Consider the following 25,540-nt stretch of genomic DNA (forward strand, 5'->3'; position numbering starts at 1 on the left):
ATGCATGGTTGGTTGGTAAGCACTGAAAGTTGGATCACATGACTTGGGGACGCTGCACAGAGACCATTTTTTTTCAGTGCCGTAATTTTGAACAGTCATTAAACGAATGGTTGTAAGTCAAGGACTACTTGTATACATAAGGTATTATACATTGTTGTTGTTGTTGTTGTTAACTGCAAAGACGTGTCTGACCCATCGTGACCCCATGGACCACATTCCTCCAGGCCTTTCTGTCCTCTACCATCTTCTGGAGTCCATCTAGGCTCACGCCTCCTGCTTCAGTGACTCCATCCAGCCACCTCATTCTCTGTCGTCCCCTTCTTCTCTTGCCCTCAATCTTTCCCAGCATTAGGCTCTTCTCCAGTGAGTCATTCCTTCTCATTAGGTGGCCAAAGTGTTTGAGTTTCAATATTATACATTAGCATTCACAAAATCATTGAATTGGGAGACACCTTAAGGCAGGGGTGTCAAACTGCTGACTCACGGGCCGGATGCGTCACGTGGAAGCCATGCCCACCCCATTGCCGGCAATGGCAAAACTGTCCCAATACGTTGCGCGATGTCACGTGACATCGCGAGTTTGACATTTCTGCCCTAAGGTTATCTAGTTCAACACCTTGTGGAATGCAAGATCTTCAAGACAACTTTCAACGAATCACCCTCTAGTTTGCCAACGGGTTCATAGCAAACCACATCAGTGCACCGCTACCTGGAAGCCCCCCTCATTTTAGAGCATGGAAGCAGCTCCAACTTTCCCAAAGTTCAGGCGTGGACTGCAGCATGCAGCATCTCCAGATTGCAGCCAAAGCAAAGGAACTGAGTCCTTCGGGAGATAGGGCGGCATATAAGTCCCAATAATAACTAACTAACTAACTAACTAACTAACTAACTAACTAACTAACTAACTAAATAAATAAATAAATAGATAAATAAATAAATAAATAAATAAATAAACTGCACACGCTCACACTGGTGCTGATCTCTTGGGGCAAGCCGTAGGCAGAACCGCAACTAAAACAAACCGGATCAGGGACTGAAGGGGATATACTGAAAGAGCTGGGTTGCTCTACTCCCTACAGCCAGTGGATGGGCAGAGGAACAGTGGCTCGGTGGATGCAATGCTCCCACTTCAGCTCCTGATCCGGCATTGATGAATAAGATATAGAGAGAAGAGTTCTAGCTTAAAACATAGAATAAAAGATATATAGAGAACACAGAATAACAGAATTGGAAGGGACCTTGGAGATCTTCTAATCCAGGGATGGGCAACCTTGGCTCTTTTATGACTTGTGGATTTCAACTCCCAGAATTCCTGAGCCAGCCATGCTGGCTCAGGAATTCTGGGAGTTGAAGTCCACAAGTCATAAAAGAGCCAAGGTTGCCTACCCCTGGTTCTAGTCCAACTCCCTGCTCAAGCAGCAGACCCTATACCAATGGTGACAAACCTTTTAGAGACTGAGTGCCAAAATGCGTCCCCAAACCCACTTATGTATCATCAGATGCCAAGTGGGCATGGCCCATTGGGTGGGCGTGGCCCATTGGGTGGGTGTGGCTGCGGTGGTAAAAACTTCAATCAATTATTCCAACTTTGCCAGATCTTTTTTTTTCCCTGCGAGAAGTTGAAATTGATTGATTAAACCTTTTTTTTTGCACACAACGGCGGAGTCCTAAAGCGAAAAGGTTTTATAAAACCCAGCTGAAGGCCTAGGACTGGGGTGACGGCACGCCTGCCCACAGAGAGGGCTCTTCATGCCACCTGTGGCACGCATCCCATAGGTTCGCCACCATGGACTTAGGGTTAGGGTTAAGTCACCATGAACTCACATAGCAAAATGGACATGCCAACCACTCGGAATATGTGGGTATGGTTGGGAGGGCACTTACTTTTCTAGGCTGCCCTATCTATGTTTCCTGGTAAAATACATGGGAGAATCCCATTGGAGGAAAATTCCACTTAGGATTAGGGTTAGGTCACCATCAACTCATAGAGCAAAATGGACATCGCCAACAAACTTGGAGTGCTTGGGTATGGTTGGGAGGGCACTTACTTTTCTAGGCTGCCCTATCTATGTTTCCTGGTAAAATACATAGGAAAATCCCATTGGGGGAAAATTCCACTTAGGGTTAGGGTTAGGTCACCATCAACTCATAGAGCAAAATGGACATCGCCATTTTTTTTCACACGGTGGTGGAGGCCTAAAGTCAAAAGGTTTTATAAAACCCAACTTAAGGCCTAGGACTGGGGCAATGGCACTCGTGCCAACAGAGAGGGTTTTGTGTGCCACCTGTGGCGTGCGTGCCATAGGTTCACCACCACAACCCTATACCTTTCTGGACAAATGGTTGTCCAGTCTCTTTTTGAAAGCCTCCAGTGAAGGAGCACTCACAGCTTCTGAAGGCAAGCTATTCCATGACTTGACTGCTCTTGTCATTAGGAAATGTCTCTTTAGTTCTAGGTTGTTTCTCTCCTTGGTTAGTTTCCAACCACTATTTCTTGTCCTGTCCTCTGATGCTTTGGAAAATAGGCTGACCCCTTCGTCTTTGTGGCAGCCTCTCAAATACTGGAAGACTGCTATCATGTCTCCCCTAGTCCTTCTTTTTGTTAGACTAGACTCTTCTTGGAAAACCCCAGCTCTCTTTTTGCTGCATTCACACTGTCCATCTTTAGACACCATTGTTCATATGGTTTAGCCTCCAGCCCCCTTATCATGATGATGATGATGATGATCAGGATTCCTTGGGCCTCATTAAAGCAAGAGTCCTTGAGCTGCTTCTCATAGAATCCTAAGGCTGGAAGGGATCTTGGAGGTCTTCTACTGACTAGTCCACCCGCCTGCCCAAGGCAGGAGACTTTATTCCATTCCAGACAAATGGTTGTCTGGGCTTTTCTTGAAAACCCCTAGCTCTCTTTTTGCTGCATTCACACTATCCGTCTTTAGATGTTTTGAAAGGCCATCTGAAGCGGTTATTTCAAGCTGCATTTGATGCCACAGAACAAAGTCTGCCAATTATAGAAGAACCCAACAAGCCTTTTCTTGTTCAAGAGCATTTCTTTAAACTTGATTATTCAGCATAAAACTCAAGGTAATTCACTATGACATGTAAAAAAGGGTGTTTACAAATGATAGATCGTTTCACCTTCCAATAATCCAAATAGGTCACCATTCTCAATTTAATCTAATAACAGGAGTCAATGTAGCCAGAATTTTGTTTTCTGACTCATTCATTGAATATACTTGGCATATAAAGCTCTGCTAACCCAAATTGTGTTTGAAAGATCTCTGCAGAGAAATTAAACTCTGAAGTTCATCACATGTTAAAAAAAATAGTTGTAGGATTAAACCACAGTTTGTTTCCCTGCTTTGTAGAGTTTACTCAAAGTCCAAACCAGTTTGGAAATAAATCCCCTCTTAGATTTGCAAGGCAGGTCATTCTGATGCATCCACACCCAGGAAGGGATTTGCTGAGGAAAGCAATAATTCCAGCAGAATTCACTCTTTTTTCTTTCCTGTCCACAAGAAGAGAAAGGAATCAGGAGCAGCAAATTAAGAGAATTATGTAATCTGCAAAACTGATGCAAAGACATCGTGATGTGTGCAACATCATCAGGTCTAATAAAGGAGAGAAGCAACCCGGAATTAAGGAGAAACTTCCTAACAGTGAGGACAATTAACTAGTGGAACGGCTTGCCTCCAGAAGTTGTGGCTGCTCCATCACTGGAGGTTTTTAAGAAGAGGCTGGACAGCCACTTGTCTGAAATGGTATAGGGCAGGGGTCGGCAACCTCGGCTCTTTTATGACTCGTGGACTTCAACTCCCAGAATTCCTGAGCCAGCTATGCTGGCTCAGGAATTCTGGGAGTTGAAGTCCACGAGTCATAAAAGAGCCGAGGTTGCCGACCCCTGGTATAGGGTGTCCTGCTCAAGCAGGGCACTAGACTAGAAGACCTCCAAGATCTATTCTGATTGATAAGGCCTTCTACCCAAACCTGGAGCTTGAATAAATGGCTTACTGAAGACAAAGAGCCTTGGTGGAGCAGTGGGCTAATGCCTCCTTAAGTAACACCAGCTGCCTGCAATTAGTGCAGGTTCGAGTCCCACCAGGCTCAAGGTTGACTCAGCCTTCCATCCTTCCCAGGTAGGTAAAATGAGGACCCAGATTGTTGGGAGCAATAAGCTGACTTTGTAATAATTATTTTATTTTATTTTATTTTAATTCCATTTATATCCCGCCCTTCTCCGAAGACTCAGGGTGGCTTACAAGCTTAGCAGTAGCCTTCATTCTATGTATATGCCTGCTTATTAGGGCTTTCACACACCCCCAAGCGGCATTATTACAAAGTCAGCTTATTGCCCCCAACAATCTGGGTCCTCATTTTACCTACTAATGCTGCTTGGGGGGGCCCCGAAAGCCCTAATAAGCAGGTATATACATAGAATGAAGGCTATTGCTAAGCACATTGTGCTTTAGATTGTAAGCCGCCCTGAGTCTTCAGAGAAGGGCGGGATATAAATGGGATTAAAAAAAAAATTCTCCAGTGTATGCTTTGTGTCAAGATGTTACACAATGGGATCCTCATTCTACCAAGTCATGGTTTACAATAAACCATGGCTTGCTGAGAAAGCACAATGGGCTGCATTTCCAGGATACAACATGCCCCAAACCCACTTTTTCACCTAGCAATCCCCTGTGCCTTCTTCTTGCCCCTGTGTGAAGAAGGCCCCTGCTTTCTCTTCCTGGACAGCAGAAATACATTCTCAAATTACACACACCATCTCAAATTACAAATGCCATTCTCAAATTACACACAGACACACACTCCAGCTTGAAAGGAAGGAAACTTTCAACTGTCTTTCCATGGTTGTCGTCAAGCCTTTCCTAACCTCTGCTGATGCAAACGAGTCTGTGTAATCTGCTTGCCTTCCTTTCCTGTGCTCTGCCCGGGTGACGGGCACAGCCTGTGATCACCTGCCCTCATGGGCGTTTCACCCTGGGCTGATGCTCTTTCCCAAAGGGGCCTTCCCACATAAAGTTGGGCCACGCTGCAGGCAAGTGACAGCTGCTCAGAGAGAAGCTGCGTAATGGTCTGTGGGAATGAGCTTGAGAGACCGGAGGGAGAGCTACGGCCATGCAAAAGGCATCTCAGCCCACAGAAGGAGGGAGGGCGTGGGAAGCATTTCAAAAGAGACCCTCCCTCATTTTCCAGGGGGTAAAAGGAGAGGAGGAAAGAGCACAAGAAGTAACAGAGGGAAACTAATCAAAGAGAGAAGCAATCTAAAACTAAGGAGAAATTTCCTGACAGTGAGCACAATTAACAGTGGAACAGCTTGCCTCCAGAAGTTGTGGGGGTTCCATCACTGGAAGCTTTTAAGAAAAGAATATATAGTACATCCCTTTGTCTGAAATTGTATAGGGTCTCCTGCTTGAGGAGGGGTTGGACTAGAAAACTTCCAAGGTGCCATTCCGTTCCGTTCTGTTCCATTCCATTCCATTCCATTCCATATTTTCTATTCTGTTCTGTTTTGTTTTGTTCTGTTCTGTTCCTATTCCTATTCCTGTCCTGCCTTGTCCTGTTCTGTTCCGTTCCATTCCATTCTATTCTATTTTATTCTGTTCTATTCTGTTCCATTCCATTCTATTCCGTTCCATTCCGTTCCAAATACTTTCAGCCTTGCAAGATTTTACTACTGTAATGTAACAATAAAGATAGCGCTAACATTCACTGTTGCACTTCTTGTCTGGACTATCTTGAAGGGCTAACAATCTGCGAATTGCTGGATTTCCCTCCATTGTGAAGCGACGGAGGTTTTTCCCCTACTTTCTTTTAAAGCAATGGAAGGGGAAGACTGTTTCTTCCCACCCAAAGGGGCGAAATCAGTGTAAGTTCTGCCAGTTTCCCTTTTTTTAGCAAAAATGGTAAAATTGTCCACAACATGGGTGTCACACTCACCGCGTCACATGACATGTCGCGACTCATCACAACTTTTTTTACATTGCAGGAGCTGGGGTGGGCGCAGCCTCCATATGATGCAACCGGCCCGCAGACTGGCAGTTTGACACCCCTGGTCTACAAGGTATAACACAGGTAAGCCTCAATTCAAGGCAGGGGGCGGGGCTTATGGAAGAAGCCAATAGGTGACAAGCTTGGCTTCTCAAAGACCCACCCATTGGAAGGAATATGACTGGGGCTTGCTTTCTCATCACAGGTGGAAGAGCAGAAGAATCCACCAATCAGGGCCTGTAGGAAGCGTCATCTGGACAAAACATCTGGCTGCCATTGTGGCCGAGAGTGGATTCAAATCAGGGTCACCTATCAAGCCTCTTCATTTCCAGCCAGGTTCATCATCTTAAGGCTCTCATATGGATGAGTGTTAATGTGATGCATAAGTTCAACAACAGTCAGCATCCAAAAAGATGTTGACAGACTTGAACAATGGGCCCTGTCCAACAAAATGAAATTTAATGTGGAGAAAAGCAAGGTTTTACACCTGGGCAGGAAAAACTAAAGGTACAAGTAGGTGAAATCATGCTCAAAAAGGGTAACTGTGAGAGGGACCTTGGAGTCCTAGTGGACAATTACTTAAACATGAGCCAACTGTCATGATTCCGACAGACAGAGACGAATAAAGCAGAACTCAGAGGCTTGAGAATTCCTCAAAGAACATGTTTATTAGTTACAAAGTATTGGCACAGTCAAAAGTGAATCCAAGTCTGAATACACAAGTAACAATTTCCCAATACAAAGTTATATGTACCACCTATAAAACTATGCAAGCAGCTACGTTCCCCAATATGATTATTTGGCTAACGAAGCACCTGGGCAACCCCGCTCCCTCCATTCTATGGGGCAACCTAGAATGAGAAGAAAAAATGGCTGCAGCCATGCTCATTTGTAGAGTTGACATCAAGAGCATGTGGCAGAGGCCAGAAAATCCAATACAATCTTTGGTTGTATAAATAGAGGCATAAAATCACATACAGATATTAGTACTACTTTATAAAACCTTAGTAAGGCCACTCCTGGAATACTGCATCCAGTTTTGGTCACCACATTACAAAAAAAGATGTCGCGACTTTGGAAAAAGTACAAAGAAGAGCAACTAAGATGATTAACAATAACAATAATAGAGTTGGAAGGGACCTTTGAGGTCTTCTAGTCTAACCCCCTGCTCAGGTAGGAAAACCTATACCATTTCAGACAAATGGTTGTCCAGTCTCTTCTTAAAAACTTCCAGATTAAAGGCCTGGAGACTATAAAACATATGAAGAACAGTTGCAGGATTTGAGTTTGCCTAGTCTAGAGAAAAGAAGGACTAGGGGTGACATAATAGCAGTATTCCAGTATCTGAAGGTTTGTCACAATGAAGAGGGGGTCAATTTATTTTCCAAAGCATCAGAAGACAGGAAAAGAAACAATGGATGGAAACTAATAAAAAAGAGAAGTATTTATTTATTTATTTATTTATTTGTTTTTATAAACCGCCCTTCTCCCGAGGGACTCGGGGCGGTGTACAGAGGAAGGAAGGTAAGTAACCTGGCATTGAGAAACTTCCTAATAGTGAGGACAATTAACAAGTGGAAGAGCTTGCCCCCAGAAATCATGCGTGCTCCATCACTGAAGGTTTTTAAGAAGAGACTGGACAGTTTCTTGTCTGAGATGGTATAGGTTCTCCTGCATGAACGGGGGGGCTGGACTAGAAGTCCTCCAATATCCCTTCCAGCTCTATTCTCATTCTGATTCAGTCACGTGTTCATAGCTTCTACTGGCCAAGGGTTGCATTACTGTATATGATGGTCCCCCAAGTATGGTCAAAAAAGTGAAGATGCCCCCCCAAAATCAAGAGGCCACAACGGTACAATGGGAGTTCCACCTTGTTTTTGGTGCATCTGGTATAAAAAGGTGGAGCGTCCATCACACTGTTGTGACTGCCATCTTCACTTTTTTGACCGACCCTATGGACACCCGTGACCACCATCATTGGCTGAACTGTTGGCCAAAGGAAGTGAAAACAGGGTGGAGGAGTGGGTACTGCCAAAATTGTGCCCACTAAGTTTCCAAATAGCAATAGCACTTAGACTTATATACTGCTTCACAGTGTTTTACAGCCCTCTCTAAGCAGTGTACAGAATCAGCATCTTGCCCCCAACAATCTGGGTCCTCATTTTACCGACCGCAGAAGGATGGAAGGTTGAGTCCATCTTGAGCCAGTGAGAATTGAACTGCTGAACTGCTGGCAGCCGGCAGGATCGAACATTCTAACCACTGCACCACCATGGCTCATAAATGAAGCTATTCCTCTCCTTACAGCAATTCCCTCTCTTCTGTAAACTCCCACTCTCGCCATTCATCAGGATTATTCTCTTTCTGCAGCAGCTCCAAGAATTCCATGGAGATCCCTTTCCTTCTTCTTCTCACCACAACTCTGTGAGGGAGGTTTTCCTGACCAGCCAAGATCACCAGGGGAACGTCTATGGGGGGGGAATGGACTTGGACCTGAGTCTCACCACTCCTAGCCCAACAGCCTAACCCAGGGGTACGCAACCTTGGCTCTTTTAGGACTCGTGGACCTCAACTCCCAGAATTCCTGAGCCAGCATGGCTCAGCTTGGAAACCTCTCCCTTTCCCCTCAGCGTGGCTGGCTCAGGAATTCTGGGAGTTGAAGTCCACCAGTCCTAAAAGAGCCAAGGTTGCCTACCCCTGGCCTAACCACTAAAATAGTGTTTCTCAACCTTGGCAACTTTAAAGATATGTGGACATCAACTCCCAGAATTCCCCAGCCAGCATGCACCCGTGGACATACAGTCCGTGCACCTTGTGGACACACATCTGAAAGTTGTCATGGTTGAGAAACTCTGCACTAAACCACGCTACCTCTTAATACAGATGATAGAAAAAGACGGATGGCAAATTATTTTGAGTCATATAAATAAGCAAGAATGATAAGCCACATCTGCAAACGGGTGAGAATAGAGCAATTTAAACTTCTCTCAATTTCTAATTTTATACTTGTTTTTTTCAAAATATACAAGATTAGTTTTTGCAAAAAGTTTGGCCTATATGCTTTGTGCATTAAGGTGCAGATTTCTTCAAGTAAAAAACGACCTTTTTTGCAATTCTATATCTGTATACAGTTTTTTTTAATCAGGAATGACAACAAATCACATTAGCTTTATGAATATGTGCGTTTTTAGTAATAAACATGACTTTGTTCCCTCCTTGGAAATAGCTGTCCTCAGACCCCAGAAACTCAGGGTAATATGGCTTGTGAGCGTGATGTCCCCAGAGAAAGCTCAAAAGCAGCCAAGATGGCCGTGGCGGTGATGCAACGAAAGATGCCATTTTGACTTTTTTGACCAACCCCAGTAGCTGCCCTTCCTTTGAGATCTCTTGTACTCGACTGCCCAAAAAAGCTTCCACATTTTGTTTCCTTTGCAGAGAGGCAGCTGAGGACCAGAAGCACCAACTAGGAAAGCTTGATTGATTTTCCACAGTTTTAAGCCAGAGGCCGGAAGCCGAAGGGAAGGACACGGCCTGCCTCAGACCCAGCGACCAGAGGGGCCACGGATGAACTCAGGGGCTCAGCCTGGTCTCCCCGGACGAAGGATTTGTGTTCTGGGTGGTTTCTGAGTTACACCCCACTTCTTGAGTTCGCCACATAACTACATCTTGAAGCTTTTTTTCCCCGCCTGGAACAAGGATCCAAACATCTAAAATTACAGCTCTTTTTTCCATGAGATCTTCCCACACAAAGCCTTGCATAGAAAAATGCCCCCCCCCCCCAGGTTGCATACCAGCAAAGAAACCCGGGGGGGGGAGTCATTTTGAGGAAGATGTTTTCCCTTCTGAATACTGTGCACATATTGAGCGAAAAACTCAAAAACTCAAAGATTTTGGCCAGAAAGAAATAGGGGGGGGGGGAAGATTGCCACAGCTAAAGGGATTAAACATTTAAAAATGATATGGGAATTGAGAGTTTGCATAAGCTAATGTTTCATTTTGAAGCAAATGATTTCTCTTTTCCTTGCTTTTGATTGCTCTGTTGGCCTTTCCGTCAGCTGCCTTAATCTTTAAGTGAAACCAATGAACTATCGGTTTTATTGATGACTGAGCTGTTTTCTTTTTTTTTTAATTGCAATGTTCGCAAAGTACTTCAGGGTTTATTTTTTTCTTCTTCTTTGGTCTGTAAATGATCTGTAAATATTATGAATAAATTAAAGTAAACCGCATTTCCTGTGCAGGAAAAATGACAAGACATAACTGAATCCCAGCTCTGAGGCCCATGACATCCAGAGCTAATTTAATGACCTTTGCACTAAGATCACTCTTAGGAAAGAAATCGAGGGGGGCTTCTTTGAACAATGGCTGTTCCACTGTTCCACAGAATTGGGATAGTGAATCCAAGACTTTTCCCAGCATCTGTCCCCAAAATGGGGTGCTTCTTTTGCCTGCTCAGATGAAGATTGTCAGATTCATGGCCTCAACTGGCTTTACAGGTAGTCCTTGACTTATGACTACAATTGAGCCCAAACTCTTTGTTGCTAAGTGAGACAGTTGTTAAGTGAATTTGCCCCATTTTATGACCTTTCTTGCCACAGTTGTGAATCTGGCTTTCTCCATTGACTTTGCTTGTCAGAAGGTTGGAAAAGGCAATCACATGAATTTGTGTCAGGTGCTGGGTGTCTGAATCTTGATCCCGTGACCATGTGGATGCTGCAACGGTCGTGGGTGTGAAAAACCATCATAAGTCACTTTTTCCAGTGCTTTTGTAACTCTGAACTTTGAACTAAACGAACTTTGAAGTCAAGGACCACCTGTAATAGTCTTGGTCCGCAACACAGCAGATTAAACTGTGGTCGGAAAGAAGGACAGGTGGATAATTGATGTGGCAAAACTAGGGGATAGTAGAATAGAAGAACTGGAGAAGATCAGAAAGTATCAAGATCTGAAAACTGAAGTTGAAACCGACTGTGGTGGTCCCACTGGCTATTGGCACCTAGGGTGCCATATCAAAAACTTTCAGATGGCACTTAGAAAATGTGTGCATTAACAAAATTTCTATCTATCAGTCACAAAAAGCCACACTGCTTGGATCCACCCATATACCATGCAGACACATGACATCCTAGGTTCTTGGAAGGAACTTGATGCATATGAAGGTCAACATCCGCTAAAGTGACAGATATGATTTAATGCTTTTTTTGTATATAACACCAACAATTATACCACCAACCCAATGCTCTGTATAGGAAACAAGAGAGTTTTTATGGGCATTAGTATCCACAGAACCTGGAGTTCAAATAAACCTCCATGATGTAAAATTATTAGGCGGGACCCCACTGAATGTCACATCTTGGTTCTGGGCCTTCTAAAGACACGTAATTATTTCCATGGAATAATTGTGGAAATACTTGGCTAACCCTTGAGACAAAGCCATCCACACTAAAGACTGCGATGCTTGGCAACAAGAAGAGGCGCTGTGTCTGAATATTGGCCAAGTGGAGGCATTATTTTGTTTCCCTAAGGTCCAATTCAATCCTTCTCATCTTCACTCAGAAATCAACCATTAACAGGTTATGGAAAAGATCTTAGAAAGATCCACTAGGAAACAGTCCTCTCTTAGACATCTGGTTATCCTGCATGTTGCAGGCCTTCTGGAAAGCAATGAAGACCAATGAGACTTCAGTCATAAAACCTAGAATCCTAGAGCTGGAGGGGACCTCAGAGGTCTTCTAGCACAATCCCTTGCTCAAGGCAGGAGACCTTATTCCATCCCAAACAATGATTGTCCAGTGTTTTCTTGAAACCTCCAGTGATGGAGCACCCACTACATCAGGAGGCAAACTATTCCATTGTTTAATTGTTCTCAATGTCAGGACATTTCTCCTTAGTTCTAGGTTGGTTCCATCCATTACTTCTTGTCCTGACCTCAGATGCTTTGGAGAATAAGTCAATCCCCTCTTCTCTGTGGTAGCCCCTCAAGTACTGGAAGACAGATATCAAGTCATCCCCAAGCCTTCTCTTCAATAGGCTAGACTTACCTAGTTCCCTCAAGCATCTTAGTGATTGAGGTCCCATCACTCTTGAGATTCTACACATTGATTGTATTTATTATCGTCATTTTGTTGGATGTTACTTTCACTAATGATTACACGTTACCATGAAAGATTTAATGTTATGCATTAATGCTGCAGACTGTGGATGTTCTAATTATTCAAGTACATAAGCCACTCTGAATCTATATAATTTGGCATCGTACCAATGTAATGAACAAAATCTCTATTAATTTTTCCTGCAGCTCTTTGTTTGTTTGACATCAGTTCATATTCAGTCTGATGAAATACAATTATTTGAATTTAATTATAAAATGTCCAAGGAATGCTTGTCCTGGGAGCATCAGTTCTCCAGCCATTTCCTTCATCTTCATTATGTTTCAAGCAGGTTCCTCTCATGAGCCCTGGTGGCGCAGGGGTTAGAATGCAGTACTGCAGGTAAACTCTGCCAACCGGCAGCAGTTCGGTTCTAACCAGTTCAAGGTTGACTCAGCCTTCCATCCTTCTGAGGTCGGTAAAATGAGGAGCCAGATTGTTGGGGTCAATATAAACTGTTCAGAGAGGGCTGTAAAGCACTAGGAGGCAGCATATAAGTCTAATGATATCGCTATGATGCTTTTTGGTTTGGGAGAAAAGGAAGGGAAGCTTCAAATAAATGGAAAGATGGGTAACCGACAAGATCATTAGCTGCCCCCACTGACAACAGAATAAATGGTACCGAAAAGATTGAAATAAATTATAAATAAATTCAAAAATGAGATGAAATAAACAAATAAACAGAATCCTTCTCAGAAGAAAACATTTGAGAAACTGCAAGTCTGGCTTTTGGGTCAGCATTATTATTTTATGTGGCAATATTTTCTACAAAACCCAGTGCTACTCAGTGCTGAATCTCTGTGTGTGTGTGTGCGTGTGTGCGTGTGTGTGTGTGTGTGTGTGTGTGTGTGTGTAATGGCTTGGGGCCAGGCTATTTGAAGGATCTCCTACCTCCTATTACATCCACCTGGCCCACCAGGACAGGAAGGCAGGTTCCAGGTTCCATCAATTAAGGATTGTTATCTGGTGGGACCACAAATAAGGGCCTTCTTGGTGGTGGCCCCTTCTTTATGGAACACCCCCAAGGAACAGTTGACCCCACCTTGCAGCTTTTCTGAAAGGCCCTAAAAATGGGTCTGGGGAACCACAAATGGGGATGGAGCCAATCAAGTACTTGATTTCATTGTGTTGTTGCTGTGGTTGGGGGTGGGGTGGGATTTTTAAATGGATTTATTATATGTCAGATTTTTAAAATTTTGTAAGTTGCATGGAGCAACCTATATGAGACTTGGGTGGCTATATGTTTTTTCTTAATAAATAAATAAATAGTGTTTGTGTGTTCACAAACCCTGGTGATTTCTCAAAATCTAAAACAGTGGGAAGCAATTTTGTTTCAGGCCAGCCCAAATGGCTTTGACTTTGGCCAATAACTGAAGATGCAAACCACACGATGAACAACTCCCACCTCAGAGATGGGAAAGTAGAAAAGGACGCTGGATGGAGGATGTTGGCATGACAGCTGGAACCTGAAATCACTGCATTAAATGTTAAATAATCAAGTGATGGGGAAGGGAGGGCTTTTTCTACATGGTTATTTTCTTTTGAGAATACTTTTTGAAAAGCAAAACATCCACTGTATGGCCGCATGCCCCTGAGAATGAATGGAACAGGCAGAGGAAGAGATGGTTAGAGAGGACACAGTGAGGGACAACAAGCATTATTGGAAGACAAGAAGATCCTTGGAGAAAGGGCTGAAGGAAGCATATCTGCTTTATTTTGAGAATTTTGTTGTGATAGCCTTGTTCAAGGACCTGTCAGAATCTGTCATCCAAGAATGGAGGACATGGAACAAGAGTCTTCAGCTATATCAAGGTTGCTTTTGGTTGTACTTCATAATCATAAGTGCAGTTGAACAATGGAGCCATTGACCAAGACAAGTGAGGGACTCCTCTTCATTAGATGGGCTCAAGCGAAGGCTGGACAACCACCTCCTGGGAAGGCTTGAATGTGGATTCCTGCATGGGACAAGAGATGGACCTTGATGGTTAAAATGGTCCCTTTCAATTCTAGGGTTCTGCAACTCGATGTTCAGATTGCCTTCTTTCCAGGATCATAGCAAATGGCTTCTATCACTTCCCAACGGTTTTGGTCTTAGTTTCAAAAATGACCAATAGAGAAGAAATCAGGAAGAAAAAAATTCCGCAGATCTCTTTTTAATGCATGTCGAATACATAACTAAGCCAAGATCATCTGGTTCTCTCTCCTCAGACCCCAAGGTCCCCCCCCTCAGTTTTGGAGTGCTTTCTTTTCTCCTTGTTTTTTTGGAGAGCTCTGTATGGACCAACCTCCATGCCTAGCTGAGAAGGAAATTTCAAATTCAAAAAAAGATAGTAAATGAGGCGGCAGGGGGGGGAATGAAGTAATAGGATAATAAGCTCATCGCATGAAAAATTCAAAAGTATTAATTTCAAACTTCACAGAACAGAAGCTGTCTTATTCCTTTTGAGTACCCAACTGAACGAAGCAGACTTCAAATAGTCACTGACAAAACACATCAAAACAAATCAGAAATATAGGATTTAGTAAACGCTTATGTTATACAGGAAATGGAGCACTTCCAAGAGATCCAGAAATTTGGGAGATGTCCACAAATACTCCAGATCTTATTTAAGGATTCCTGCTGAAAATTCCCTAAAAGACACCCACCCACCCAAACATGGTCCTCCTGGAGCAGGAATGACTGCTCTACCAGCCAATTCTTCAAAACATTCTCTATATAAAAAACAAAGGGTTTCCCTGTCCAGTTGTGCCTGACTCTAGCAGGCGGCGTTCATCTCTGGTTCCTAGCTGAGGGAGCCAGCATTGTCTGAAGACACTTCTGTGATCGTGTGGCTAACATGACTATATCCCAAGGTGCATGGAACACTGTTACCCTCCCACTGAAGTGATACCTATTTATCTACTCACATCGGCATGCTTTCGAACTGCTGGGTAAGCAAGGAGCTGGGTCAGATAATGGGAGTCCACCCTGTTGTGTGGTGCTCAGGTCTTGAACCTGGGTTGTCAGCTTTTCAGATGACACACTCAGCGTCTTTAACCACTGAGCCACTGCGCCCCACACACACTCTCTATATAAAGAATAATAAATAAATACAGTGAAGGGAAAACCCCCAATGATTCGTAATCTGGATTAAAAGCTATTTCTCTCTGCCCACCAAGAACACCTGCTAACTTCTCCCTCCTTATCAGGGTGCAATGCTAAAATATAGTCCATGTGTATTTTTAGCGGCTGTGCTGGACTTCTAACCCTGCATGGACAAACGAGAAGACAAGGATAGTGCAGTGGGATGGCAGAAGAACAGAAGCACTCTCAGAAGCACTACTAGGTTAACCTCTAGTAGTGCTTAAGGTCACAGAGGTGCTCTGGTCCTGGTGTGAAATCCTTGGAGGCCACTTGTGATGTTTCTGTCCAGCTGTTGACTTACTGTCAGCCCTTCAGGACAGACCAGACTAGGAAACTAATGCCCTGAAGATCAATGCTACTTTTATTGTAAAGCAATAGTAAAAGAATCTTGCAAATCTGGATGTACCTCCCTCCTCTCTCCCTTTATCTTCGTGGGAATTAGGGTGCAGCTTTCCCGAGATGTTTACCCACATTCCTTTCTTGGCCAGGCTTAAGTCCCTCTTATCTGACCATTGCCTCCGTTCTCTACACCAGGGGTCCCTGACTCCCCTCCCAAGGACTAGTACTGGGCCATGGCCTTTTGGGAACTGGGCCACGCAAGCAGCAGGCAAACATGCAGTTTCATTTGCACATGTGCAGGATCTAGGTTGCATGCACGAAACCACACACACACACACACACCCCACTGCTGCCGCTGCCATCATCACCGCCACTGCGGTCAGTCCTTGGAGCCAGAAGGTTTGTGGACTGTTTGTCTACACTGACCAGTTTCCCAGTTAGCCAGAGTGCTGGCAAAATACTACTAGCTAACCTAGTGTCCTATCCAGGTCAAAATCAAGATAAACATCATCACATCGTGTGTGTCTTTTCAGACAGCTTCTTGGCTTTTAATAAAAAAGAATAATGCTGCTTTCTTTTGAAGTTATTTTTAGGCCGTGTATAGGATTGCATTATAACCAATTTCTACTAGGGCTAACCTCTGTGAAATTGGAATCCACTTCAAGAAGCATTTCAAAAAGTCCAGAAACAGAAAAAGAAGTCGTGCCCTTTCCTCTGCACGCATGATAAAGGGGCAAAGCTGTGACTTCATGGCCACCAACATGATTTTTGGGGGCTCCCAGATGTCTCCCTGGCATAAAACTGTCAACCATGGTATAAAATAGCATTTTATTTTGATGATCAATGTCATTTGTTTCAACCTCCATGCCCTTTCAATGTTTTTTGTTAAGGGTATTAGCAGGATGTGATACAAGAAGTCAAGATGGAAGTTGTGATCCAAGTTCGGCATGGTCTTGTGCACATGAGATGCCCACATAAGATGAGCAGAGTTTCTATGGCATTGTCACGACCAGCATCTTCACTTCACACTAGTCATTTGCTGCAAACTAAGATGCCTTTTGCTTCATCAGGCTCCAAGGCCACCAAGACTCAAGTGACTCTTGGCCTATTCTTGTCCCCAAATATAATCTAGCGTAAAATCTCAGAAAGGCTCAGAAATAATTCAGGGAAAATGAACCTCCCCAAACAGTCACAACTGACAACTATTCGGGGGCCAACCCAGATGAGCCGAGACAGCCAGGCTGGGTGTCCCTGCCAGAGTCTTGGTTAAGGGATGGGCTTGGAGAAAGGATGCTTGTGATAATCAAAGCCAACACATCTTAGACATATTTCGCCAGAAGAAAAATACAATTACTTGTTAACACTCATCACATGAAAAACAACCGCTAGGTAGCCTTTAACTGTGGAACATTATGAAATTTAGTTTTGTTCAATTCCCCCGAGACAGAGAAGCATTTGGTAGACTCGCTGAAAAAATTTATGCACATCCTTCTGCGTAAGTTATCCCTGTTTATCTCTGCTCTTCTTCCCTCCAGCATCAATCTCCAACATCTTCACCAATCTCTCAGATCTTTGCTTTCATTCATGTGTTCTTTTAGGTTGGGCTTCATGCATTTTGTGCACTCCGCTATTGCGGTCTGTAGGTCGTGCTTTGCAGCTTAACGCAGTGCATGAAGTTTACTCCACAAAGAGTCTGTGGCTTCACATGTGGTGTGCGAATTCCATGCCTATGTAGGAGAAGGGTCTTGAATGGAAAACGTTGGGCACCCACTTTGCTTTGGGACCAACATGCAGATGGAATGTTAGTTAATATTTATGTTAACGTTTGTGGGGGTGAACACAGGAGCATCATATGAGCAACAGTTTGTCAGCTTTCATTGTGCTGCAAGGGGAAATATGGTTCCAGGACACCTTGTGGAAAAGAAATGGGGAAGGACAGTTTTCAGGCTCAGGGTTCAAGGCTCCATTCAAAAGAGGAGAGAGTAGGAATGTGCGATGGGCCCAGGCTTTTCTCTGTCCAGTCAATCAGAGAATCAACTAAGTTCTGCTGGGTTTCAGATGTGAACCATCCCACTCTACTTCCTTTTTTTTACTGGGTTCTTTACATGCTACTCAACCCTTTAGAACTTACTGCCTTGACACTGAAAACAATGATTTGATCTGTATTAAGACCAGTGCCCAGCATCTGGGAATCCGAGCTTTCCCTCAGATTCCCTAGTTACAAGAATCTATCTTCCCCTTTCCACATATCCACTTTAAACCACCACCACCCCACTTCAAGTCTGCTCATGCTATCAAAGCCTAGGGCAAGAAGGAAAGCAAGTAAAATTTGCATTAGGGCAGGAGGCTCCAAAAAGACAACATGGCGGTTGCATCCACACAACTAAACCTTTTCCTGTTTCACATGCACTGGGAGGCATGTAAAAAAAGGCAGGAATTTTGACTGTACAACTGGGACCTCCATCTTGATTTTTAGGACCCTCCCCATGGACCCTCCCTGGCTGAGGTAAAATATTACCATCCACCACCCAATGCATAGCAGATTCAGCCACCAATGCCTTATACCTCCAGTAATTAAAGGAGTAATTTAAATATTGGACATCTTTGTAGACCTGATTATCACATGTTCATTCAGTTTTTCAAGGTTTGTCCAATACACTGAATCATAAACTAAAACAGACCAGGAACCCACAAGACACCAGGCTAAGTCTGCCATCGGCTGGTATGTGGCTCAGTGTGTCACTCAAATCCATCCACTCCTCAATGTGTGATTGATTGACATTGCCAACAGAGAAGATGCAGGCCTGACAACCAAGCAATCATCCATCCATCCATCCATCCATCCATCCATCCATCCATCCATCCATATATATTCAGCTTCTTCTGATCTTCTTAGGTGTTCCATAAAGGTGGCTTTGCAAGTCCTGGAAATACCTGCATTTCTCCTCTGCAGGTATCAATCTTAAGGTAAAGGTAAAGGTTCCCCCGCACATGTGTGCTAGTCGTTTCCAACTCTAGGGGCCGGTGCTCATCTCTGTTTCAAAGCCGAAGAGCCAGCACTTGTCCGAGGACATCACCGTGGTCATGTGGCCGGCATGACTAGAAGCCAAAGGCGCACGGAACGCTGTTACCTTCCCACCATAGTGGTCCCTATTTTTCTACTTGCATTTTTACGTGCTTTCGAACTGCTAGGTTGGCAGAAGCTGGGACGAGTAACAGGCACTCACTCTGTTACGCGGCACTCGGGATTCGACCCGCCAAACTGCCGACCTTCTGATCGACAAGCTCAGCATCCTAACCCACTGAGCCACCACGTCCCTGTATCAATCTTACCTGCCCCAAATTCTCCTCCCTTTGGTTCTTTCTCCATTCCATCTCTCTCCTCAGTTATTTTCTCTTGGAAGCAGACTTACTGCTGCCGGACACGGAGATGCCCCTTTAATTAAGCTGGCCTTTTCTGAGCCCAGAAAGCTCAGAGTGTTTTATGACTGCTTTATCCAGGTGAGTTTGGCTTCTTCCCCTTCCCCACCCCCCCAGACCTGCTGGCAGGGAGTAGGAGATGTAGCCTTGCACATCTGGAAGGCACCAGGCTGAGAAAGCCTTCCCAGAAGCAAAGCCACGAAACTCGGAAGGGAATTTTGGACTGAAATGAAAACACAAAGATCTGCAGGCAACACTTCCCTCCAGTTGCAGGAAACAAGAACCGCTTTCCCTGCTGTTGCTGCTGTCGTGAAGAACAAAGGCCTTTCTTTTCTTTACATAATTCGCACTCTCCCTTCCAGGTCATTGTGTATCAGTCTGCACAACCAATTTCACCCAACCAGTTAAAAATCTCGTCTCTTGCATTTAGTTTGAGGGGGGTGGGTGTTGGGGTAGCTTAGCCTATGTGTTGAAGCAGTAGGCGTGAGCCTAAATGGACTCCAGAAGATGGTGGAGGACGGCCCAGAGGAACGTTGTCCATGGGGTCACGATGGGTCAGACACAACTTCACAACTAACAACAACAACAAAGCCTACGTGTACCCAACTTTTGAAGTTACTTTACAATTCGATGCATTGCATGATCTCAGAAAGAAAGGTGAATTTACTGTGAGATAGTTGTCCAACCAAAATTGTGTTTTCAGATTCTGGAAAGGCACTGGGGAAGATAGAAACTCCCCCCACAGCCCATCTTTCAAAATAACCTCTGATGATTTCTATCGGTACTGCTCAAGCATGTTTGGAGGGTACGGTCAAAAAGGTCAAGATGGCAGCCATGATGATGTCATCAAAGCTCAGCCTGCCACACACATCAAAAGTACAGCGTCCTGGGGACAGAACTGTTCTTTCCTGAAGTTGTTGATAGGAGACATAGAAATAGTTAACCATGGTTGATTTACTTATTGCAAACGCGACTATTCCCTTGGATAAAGGACGCATGCCATGTCCTGTCCTGTGGCCTTCTAGGAGCCTCGGAAAGCTGAAAGGAACTCATCCACAAAATGTCCCTGACCCAATCTGGACGCAGAAGGTTACTTGGGAAGAGGCAGCACAGCCCATCTTTCCTTCACAACCCCAGTTCACACAAGCCTTTCTAGTTCTCCTCCCCTCTGAAGATGCAGGACCAGCTGAATCCTGCTAGTAGAGACTCACGGACACAACAGACCATCCATCCATCCTACCCACCCAAAGCAGGAAGGAATTCATACGGGGTCAGAAAAATCAAGATGGTCTCTCCATGGGAAGGTCACATCTGTCACCTCTGTGGTTTTTGCTTGCTTGTTTGTTTGTTGTTTTGCTTCCCCTTGTGGATTCTCTGATCTGAAGGGCAGCAGTTGGGGATAAGGGACCCAGCCTAATTCCCTGTTGCTATTGGTCCTATTTTCCTTGGGGGGTGGGGGTATAGCATAGAAATGGGATTTAACAAGCCACTTTCACAGATTCTCCCAGAGTTTCTCTTTGAGGACTCTGTGTGCTACAGGCAAGACTCTTTGCAAACTGGTAGCTCTCCGTGATAGTTTTTGACATGAAATGGAAAAAAGAACTCCAGCCCTTTGGAAGAAAGATAATTAAATCCACCCACTAAATCATCTTTTCACAGCCTTGGGGCTATGCAAAATGTGGCTCTTTGGAAACTCAGCCTCTACGAAAACTTTTGTTTCGTTTTGTTTTTACACGTCTGGCACTGTTAAAGGCTCTCTGACAGCTTCATTCTTCAATGCAGCTGGCCAATATTTAAGAATACAGCCCCAAACCTCTTACACAAACACAATGCATCATGTCAGTTGTAGGAGAAATAACATGAGCAAGCATTTTATTTCCTCCCTGGATACAATTCCTGCAGCTGCAGAAAAAGCAGCAAAAATAGAAAAAAAAAAGAGGGAATGTGCATTTCATTAATGGAGAACAAAGGAACAGTGAGCGACTCAGAGTTAAGGGGGAAAATTGGCTAAAAATAAATTTAAAAAGACACATCGCAACAACGTATTTTCTGCCATGGAGCAAGTTTCGACCTGACTCCGGAGTTCAGCGATCTTCAACAGTTGCTCCCCGGGAATTGCATCCCATCAGGGAAGCCAAGCCAGGGTTTTACTAAGACTTTGGACACGGGGCGTTTGTTCGTAAGGCTACCCAAACAGGCCAGAGCTGACAGCCGCGCTCTTTGCTAAACTTTTCCCAAAGCAGCAACGTTGCAAAAAAAAAAAAGAGAAAGCAGAGAAAGGAGCCAAACTTTTTTTCCCCCGACTTTCTCCAGAGGAGAAAGGCAGTTTATTTTATTTATTTATTTATTTTTTGGTCCAAACTGGGCACGCAAAGCAAAGGTAAAAACAACAACAACAACAACAACAACAACAACAACAACAACAACAACAACAACCCGCTCCTGTGTGTTGACAAACCGCCAGGGCTGCCTGCTGCGCCCCTGCCCGCAACGCAGCGTCCCGCGCAGCCGCCCCGGCGCCCGGCCACTTACTTGTCCAAGATGAAGTAGAGGTCGAAGCCCCCGTAGCAGGCGGCGCCCCCCTCCTCTCGCTGCCCCGCTCGCCCGTGGCAGGGGACCATCAGGACGGCCAGGAAGAGCCACTGCAAGCCGCGGGGAAGCGGGCTCTGCGCGGGACGCGCCATCCCCGAAGCCGGGCAGCCCGAGAGGGAGAAAGTGGCGGGGCTCCTCCGCTCCTCCCCAGCTCCTCCAGCCCAGGACCGGGCGGATCCGAAAGGCCGCCCGGAGGTTTGGCTTTGGGTTTGCTTTCTGGGTGGTTTGGCCTTTCTCTTCGGCTCCGCTTTCCCTCCGCTCCGCTTCCCGGGGCGCCTCTGCCTTGCGCTCCCAAGCGCAGCGCCCCCGAGCCCGCCACTGCCGGCCAGGCGATGGGCAGCTTCCGGACGGTCTTTCTTTCTTCCCCCCCCCCCCGGCTGCTTTGCCCCAGATTTGAGGAAAGCCTCACCCCCCTCCCGCCCCCTTCTCCGCGAAGGAAAGAGCGCGGCTTTGCCTGCGAGCCGAGATCCTAGGATGCCTCCTTGTGGCCGCGCTCCGGGGATGCGCGGATGTGCTTCAGTCAGAAGAGAGCTGGAAGGGACCTTGGAGGTCTTCTAGTCCAGCCCCCCCTCTTCCCCTCCCCCCCCGCTCAAGCAGGAGGACCAATACCATCTGTCAGGTGACTGTCCAGCCTCTTCTTAAAAACCTCCAGGGATGGAGCGCCCGCGATTTCTGGGGGCAAGCAGTTCCACTGGTTAACTGTCCTCGCTGTTAGGAAGTTTCTCCTTAATTCCGGGTTGCTTCTCTCCTTGTTTAGTTTCCATACGTTGTTTCTTGTCCTTCCCTCTGGTGCTTTATTTTTATTTTTATTTTTTTTATTTTTTTAATTACATTTATATCCCGCCCTTCTCCGAAGACTCAGGGCGGCTTACAAGCTTAGCAGTAGCCTTCATTCTATGTATATGCCTGCTTGTTAGGGCTTTCACACACCCCCCAAGCGGCATTATTACAAAGTCAGCTTAATTGCCCCCAACAATCTGGGTCCTCATTTTACCTACCTTTAGAAAATAAAGCAGTCTCTTCACTCACCGAAGCTTCCAACTGTCTTTGGAAGATGGACTCAAGATTCAGAAGGACCTTGACAGGCTTGAGCATTGGTCCCTATCCAACCAGGGTTTATTAGTGAGAAAAATTAAGATCCTGCACCAGGCAACCCCCCCTCCCCAAATGCACAGGTATAGAATAATAGGGGGTACCTTGCTGAATAGTAGTAACTGTGAGAGGGATCTCGGAGTCCTAGTGGACAACCACTTAGATATGAGCCAACCGTGTGCTGCAGCTGCCAAAAAAGCCAACACAGTGCTAGGCTGCATTCACAGAGGGATAGAAGAGGGGAGTCAGCCTATTCTCCAAAGCACCTGAGGACAGGACAAGAAGCAACAGGTGGAAGATCATTAAAGAGACATCCAACCTGGAAATAAGGAGGAACTTCCTAACAGTGAGAACAATTAATCAAAGGAACAGCTTGCCACCTATAGTTGCTCCTTCACTGGAGGTTTTCAAGAAAAGATGGGACAGCCATTTGTCCAGGATGCAATGTAATTGGGCAGGGGTTTGGACTAGAAGACCTCTAAGGTACCCACCATCTATATGATTCTAAAAAGCAGCCCTTCCTTCCCAGTGCCAGTCCATTCATTTTGCAATTTTGTGCACATTTACAAAATCCCAAAGTCAGCATGTTTATCCCTTAGTTGTGCCACTTTCTTGAATTTTGTGACCATTTGTCAAATGCATACCAAAATTTTTTACTGCTTTAATAAAACCTGCACAGAAGTAAGGAGTCTGCAGAAAGGATAGTGCTTGGAGCAAAGCCTCCCCATTTCTTAAAATGCAATTCTTTCTTTCATTCATGAATATGGCCAACCATTTCATATACCTTGCCCAGGCCTGGGACCCTGAGTGGACGATTGTGACATCTTCCTCGGCTGCTGTGTATTTTAATTTAATTTATGGTGGGAATTTGTTTTTCATTTTTCTAAAGATTGCTTGCTGCCCAGAGTTACTTGCTGAGATGGGCTGTCATATGAAATGAAATATAAATAACTCTGGGCAGCTAAGGATTAAAACAGGATAAAAACAACCAAATTGTCAATCAGAAGATAAGGCAGAAGTGTTCAGCACTGTTCCAGAAGTCAAGACATGAAACAAAGGAATGGACAGAAACAAGAATTTCAGCTGGATACCACGCTTGGAAATGTTGGGGTTAAATAACATTTGGAGATATAGAACCTATAACAAAGTTGAAAAGGACCTTGAGATCGTCTAGTCCAAAGCCCTGCTTGAGCAGGAGACTTTATATCATCCTGGACAAATGGCTGTCTATTTTTTTTCTTGAAAATCTCCAGTGATGGAACACCCACGCCTTCTAGAGGCAAGTCATTCCACTGATTGTCACTGACACAAAATTTCCCCTTAGTTCCAGGTTGGATCTCCCTTTAGTGATCTTCCATCTGCCTTCAGGTGCTTTTGGAAAAGAGGTTGCTCCCCTCTTCTTTGTGATAGCTTCTCAAGTACAGGCGGTCCTCAACTTATGGTCACACCTGAGCCCAAATGTTCTGTTTCTAAGCAAGACTGCTGTTAAGTGGATTTTGCCCCATTTTACAACTTTCCTCGACACATTTGCTAAGTGAATCACTGCAGTTATTAAATTAGTAACACAATTGCTAATACTTTGGCCACCTAATGAGAAGGAAGGACTCACTGGAGAAGAGCCTCATGCTGGGAAAGGTGGAGGGCAATAGAAGAAGGGGACGACAGAGAATGAGGTGGCTGGATGGAGTCACTGAAGCGGTAGGCGTGAGCCTAAATGGACTCCAGAAGATGGTAGAGGACAGGAAGGCCTGGAGGAACGTTGTCCATGGGGTTGCGATGGGTTGGACATGACTTCGCAGCTAATAATAATAACAAAGAATAGAATAGAATAGAATAGAATAGAATAGAATAGAATAGAATAGAATAGAATAGAATAGAATAGAATAGAATAGAGTAGAGTAGAGTAGAGTAGAGTAGAGTAGAGTAGAGTAGAGTAGAGTAGAGTAGAATAGAATAGTCCCTTGGACTGCAAGGCAATCAAACCGGTCGGTCCTAGAGGAGATCAACCCTGACTGCTCTTTAGAAGGCCAGATCCTGAAGCTAAAACTCAAATACTTTGGCCACCTAATGAGAAGGAAGGACTCACTGGAGAAGAGCCTCATGCTGGGAAAGGTTGAGGGCAAGAGAAGAAGGGGACGACAGAGAAGGAGGTGGCTGGATGGAGTCACTGAAGCGGTAGGCGTGAGCTTAAATGGACTCCAGAAGATGGTAGAGGACAGGAAGGCCTGGAGGAACGTTGTCCATGGGGTCGCGATGGGTTGGACAGAACTTTGCAACTAACAACAACAACAAACACAATTGCTAAATGAATCTGGTTTCTCCACTGACTTTGTCAGAACGTCACAAAAAATGATCGCGCAATCTGCGAACACTGCAGCCGTCATAAAAATGAACCAAGCGCCAAGAATTTTGATCACGTGACCCTGGGAATGTTGCAATGGTTGTAAGTGTGAAAAATGGTTCTAAGTCACTTTTTCAGTGCTGCTGTAACTTTGAATGGTCACTTAACAAATGGTTTTAAGTTGAGGACTTACCTGTATTGGACGTTTGCTATCATGTCACCCCAACCCTTCTCTTTGTTAGATTGGACCTACCTAGTTTCCTTAATTTTTCATTGTACTACTTTCATTGTACTACTCCAGGTCCCTTATCATCTTTGTTGCTGTACTTTGTGTGTGTGTATGTGTGTGTGTGTCACAGTTTTTATTGTCTGTTTGTATGGCACATATCAAAGCCTTTAAAAATATATGAGTGCAGTACTACTAAAAACAATTGTCAGCAATCGGTTGATCTTATGGATATGTAGTTTTCTCTGGCACATGGGTGC

At 44.7% G+C, this 25,540-nt stretch overlaps 1 protein-coding gene across 1 annotated transcript in view; it reads right to left on the reverse strand.

The window, feature by feature from the left end:
- ANTXR1 (ANTXR cell adhesion molecule 1) overlaps positions 1–21,972 on the reverse strand; it is a gene marked incomplete at its 3' end in the record, with an annotated part of 177,486 nt that extends 155,514 nt beyond the window's left edge. The window contains exon 1 of the mRNA XM_081333597.1: positions 21,562–21,972. Coding sequence (XP_081189723.1) covers positions 21,562–21,713 — 152 coding nt within the window. The 5' untranslated portion in view covers positions 21,714–21,972. The remainder of the gene's footprint in view (positions 1–21,561) is intronic.
- Between the last annotated feature and the right edge of the window lie 3,568 nt (positions 21,973–25,540).

Source organism: Vipera berus (assembly GCF_964194415.1).
Source record: "Vipera berus genome assembly, chromosome: 8".
NCBI classification, from domain to species: domain Eukaryota; kingdom Metazoa; phylum Chordata; class Lepidosauria; order Squamata; family Viperidae; genus Vipera; species Vipera berus.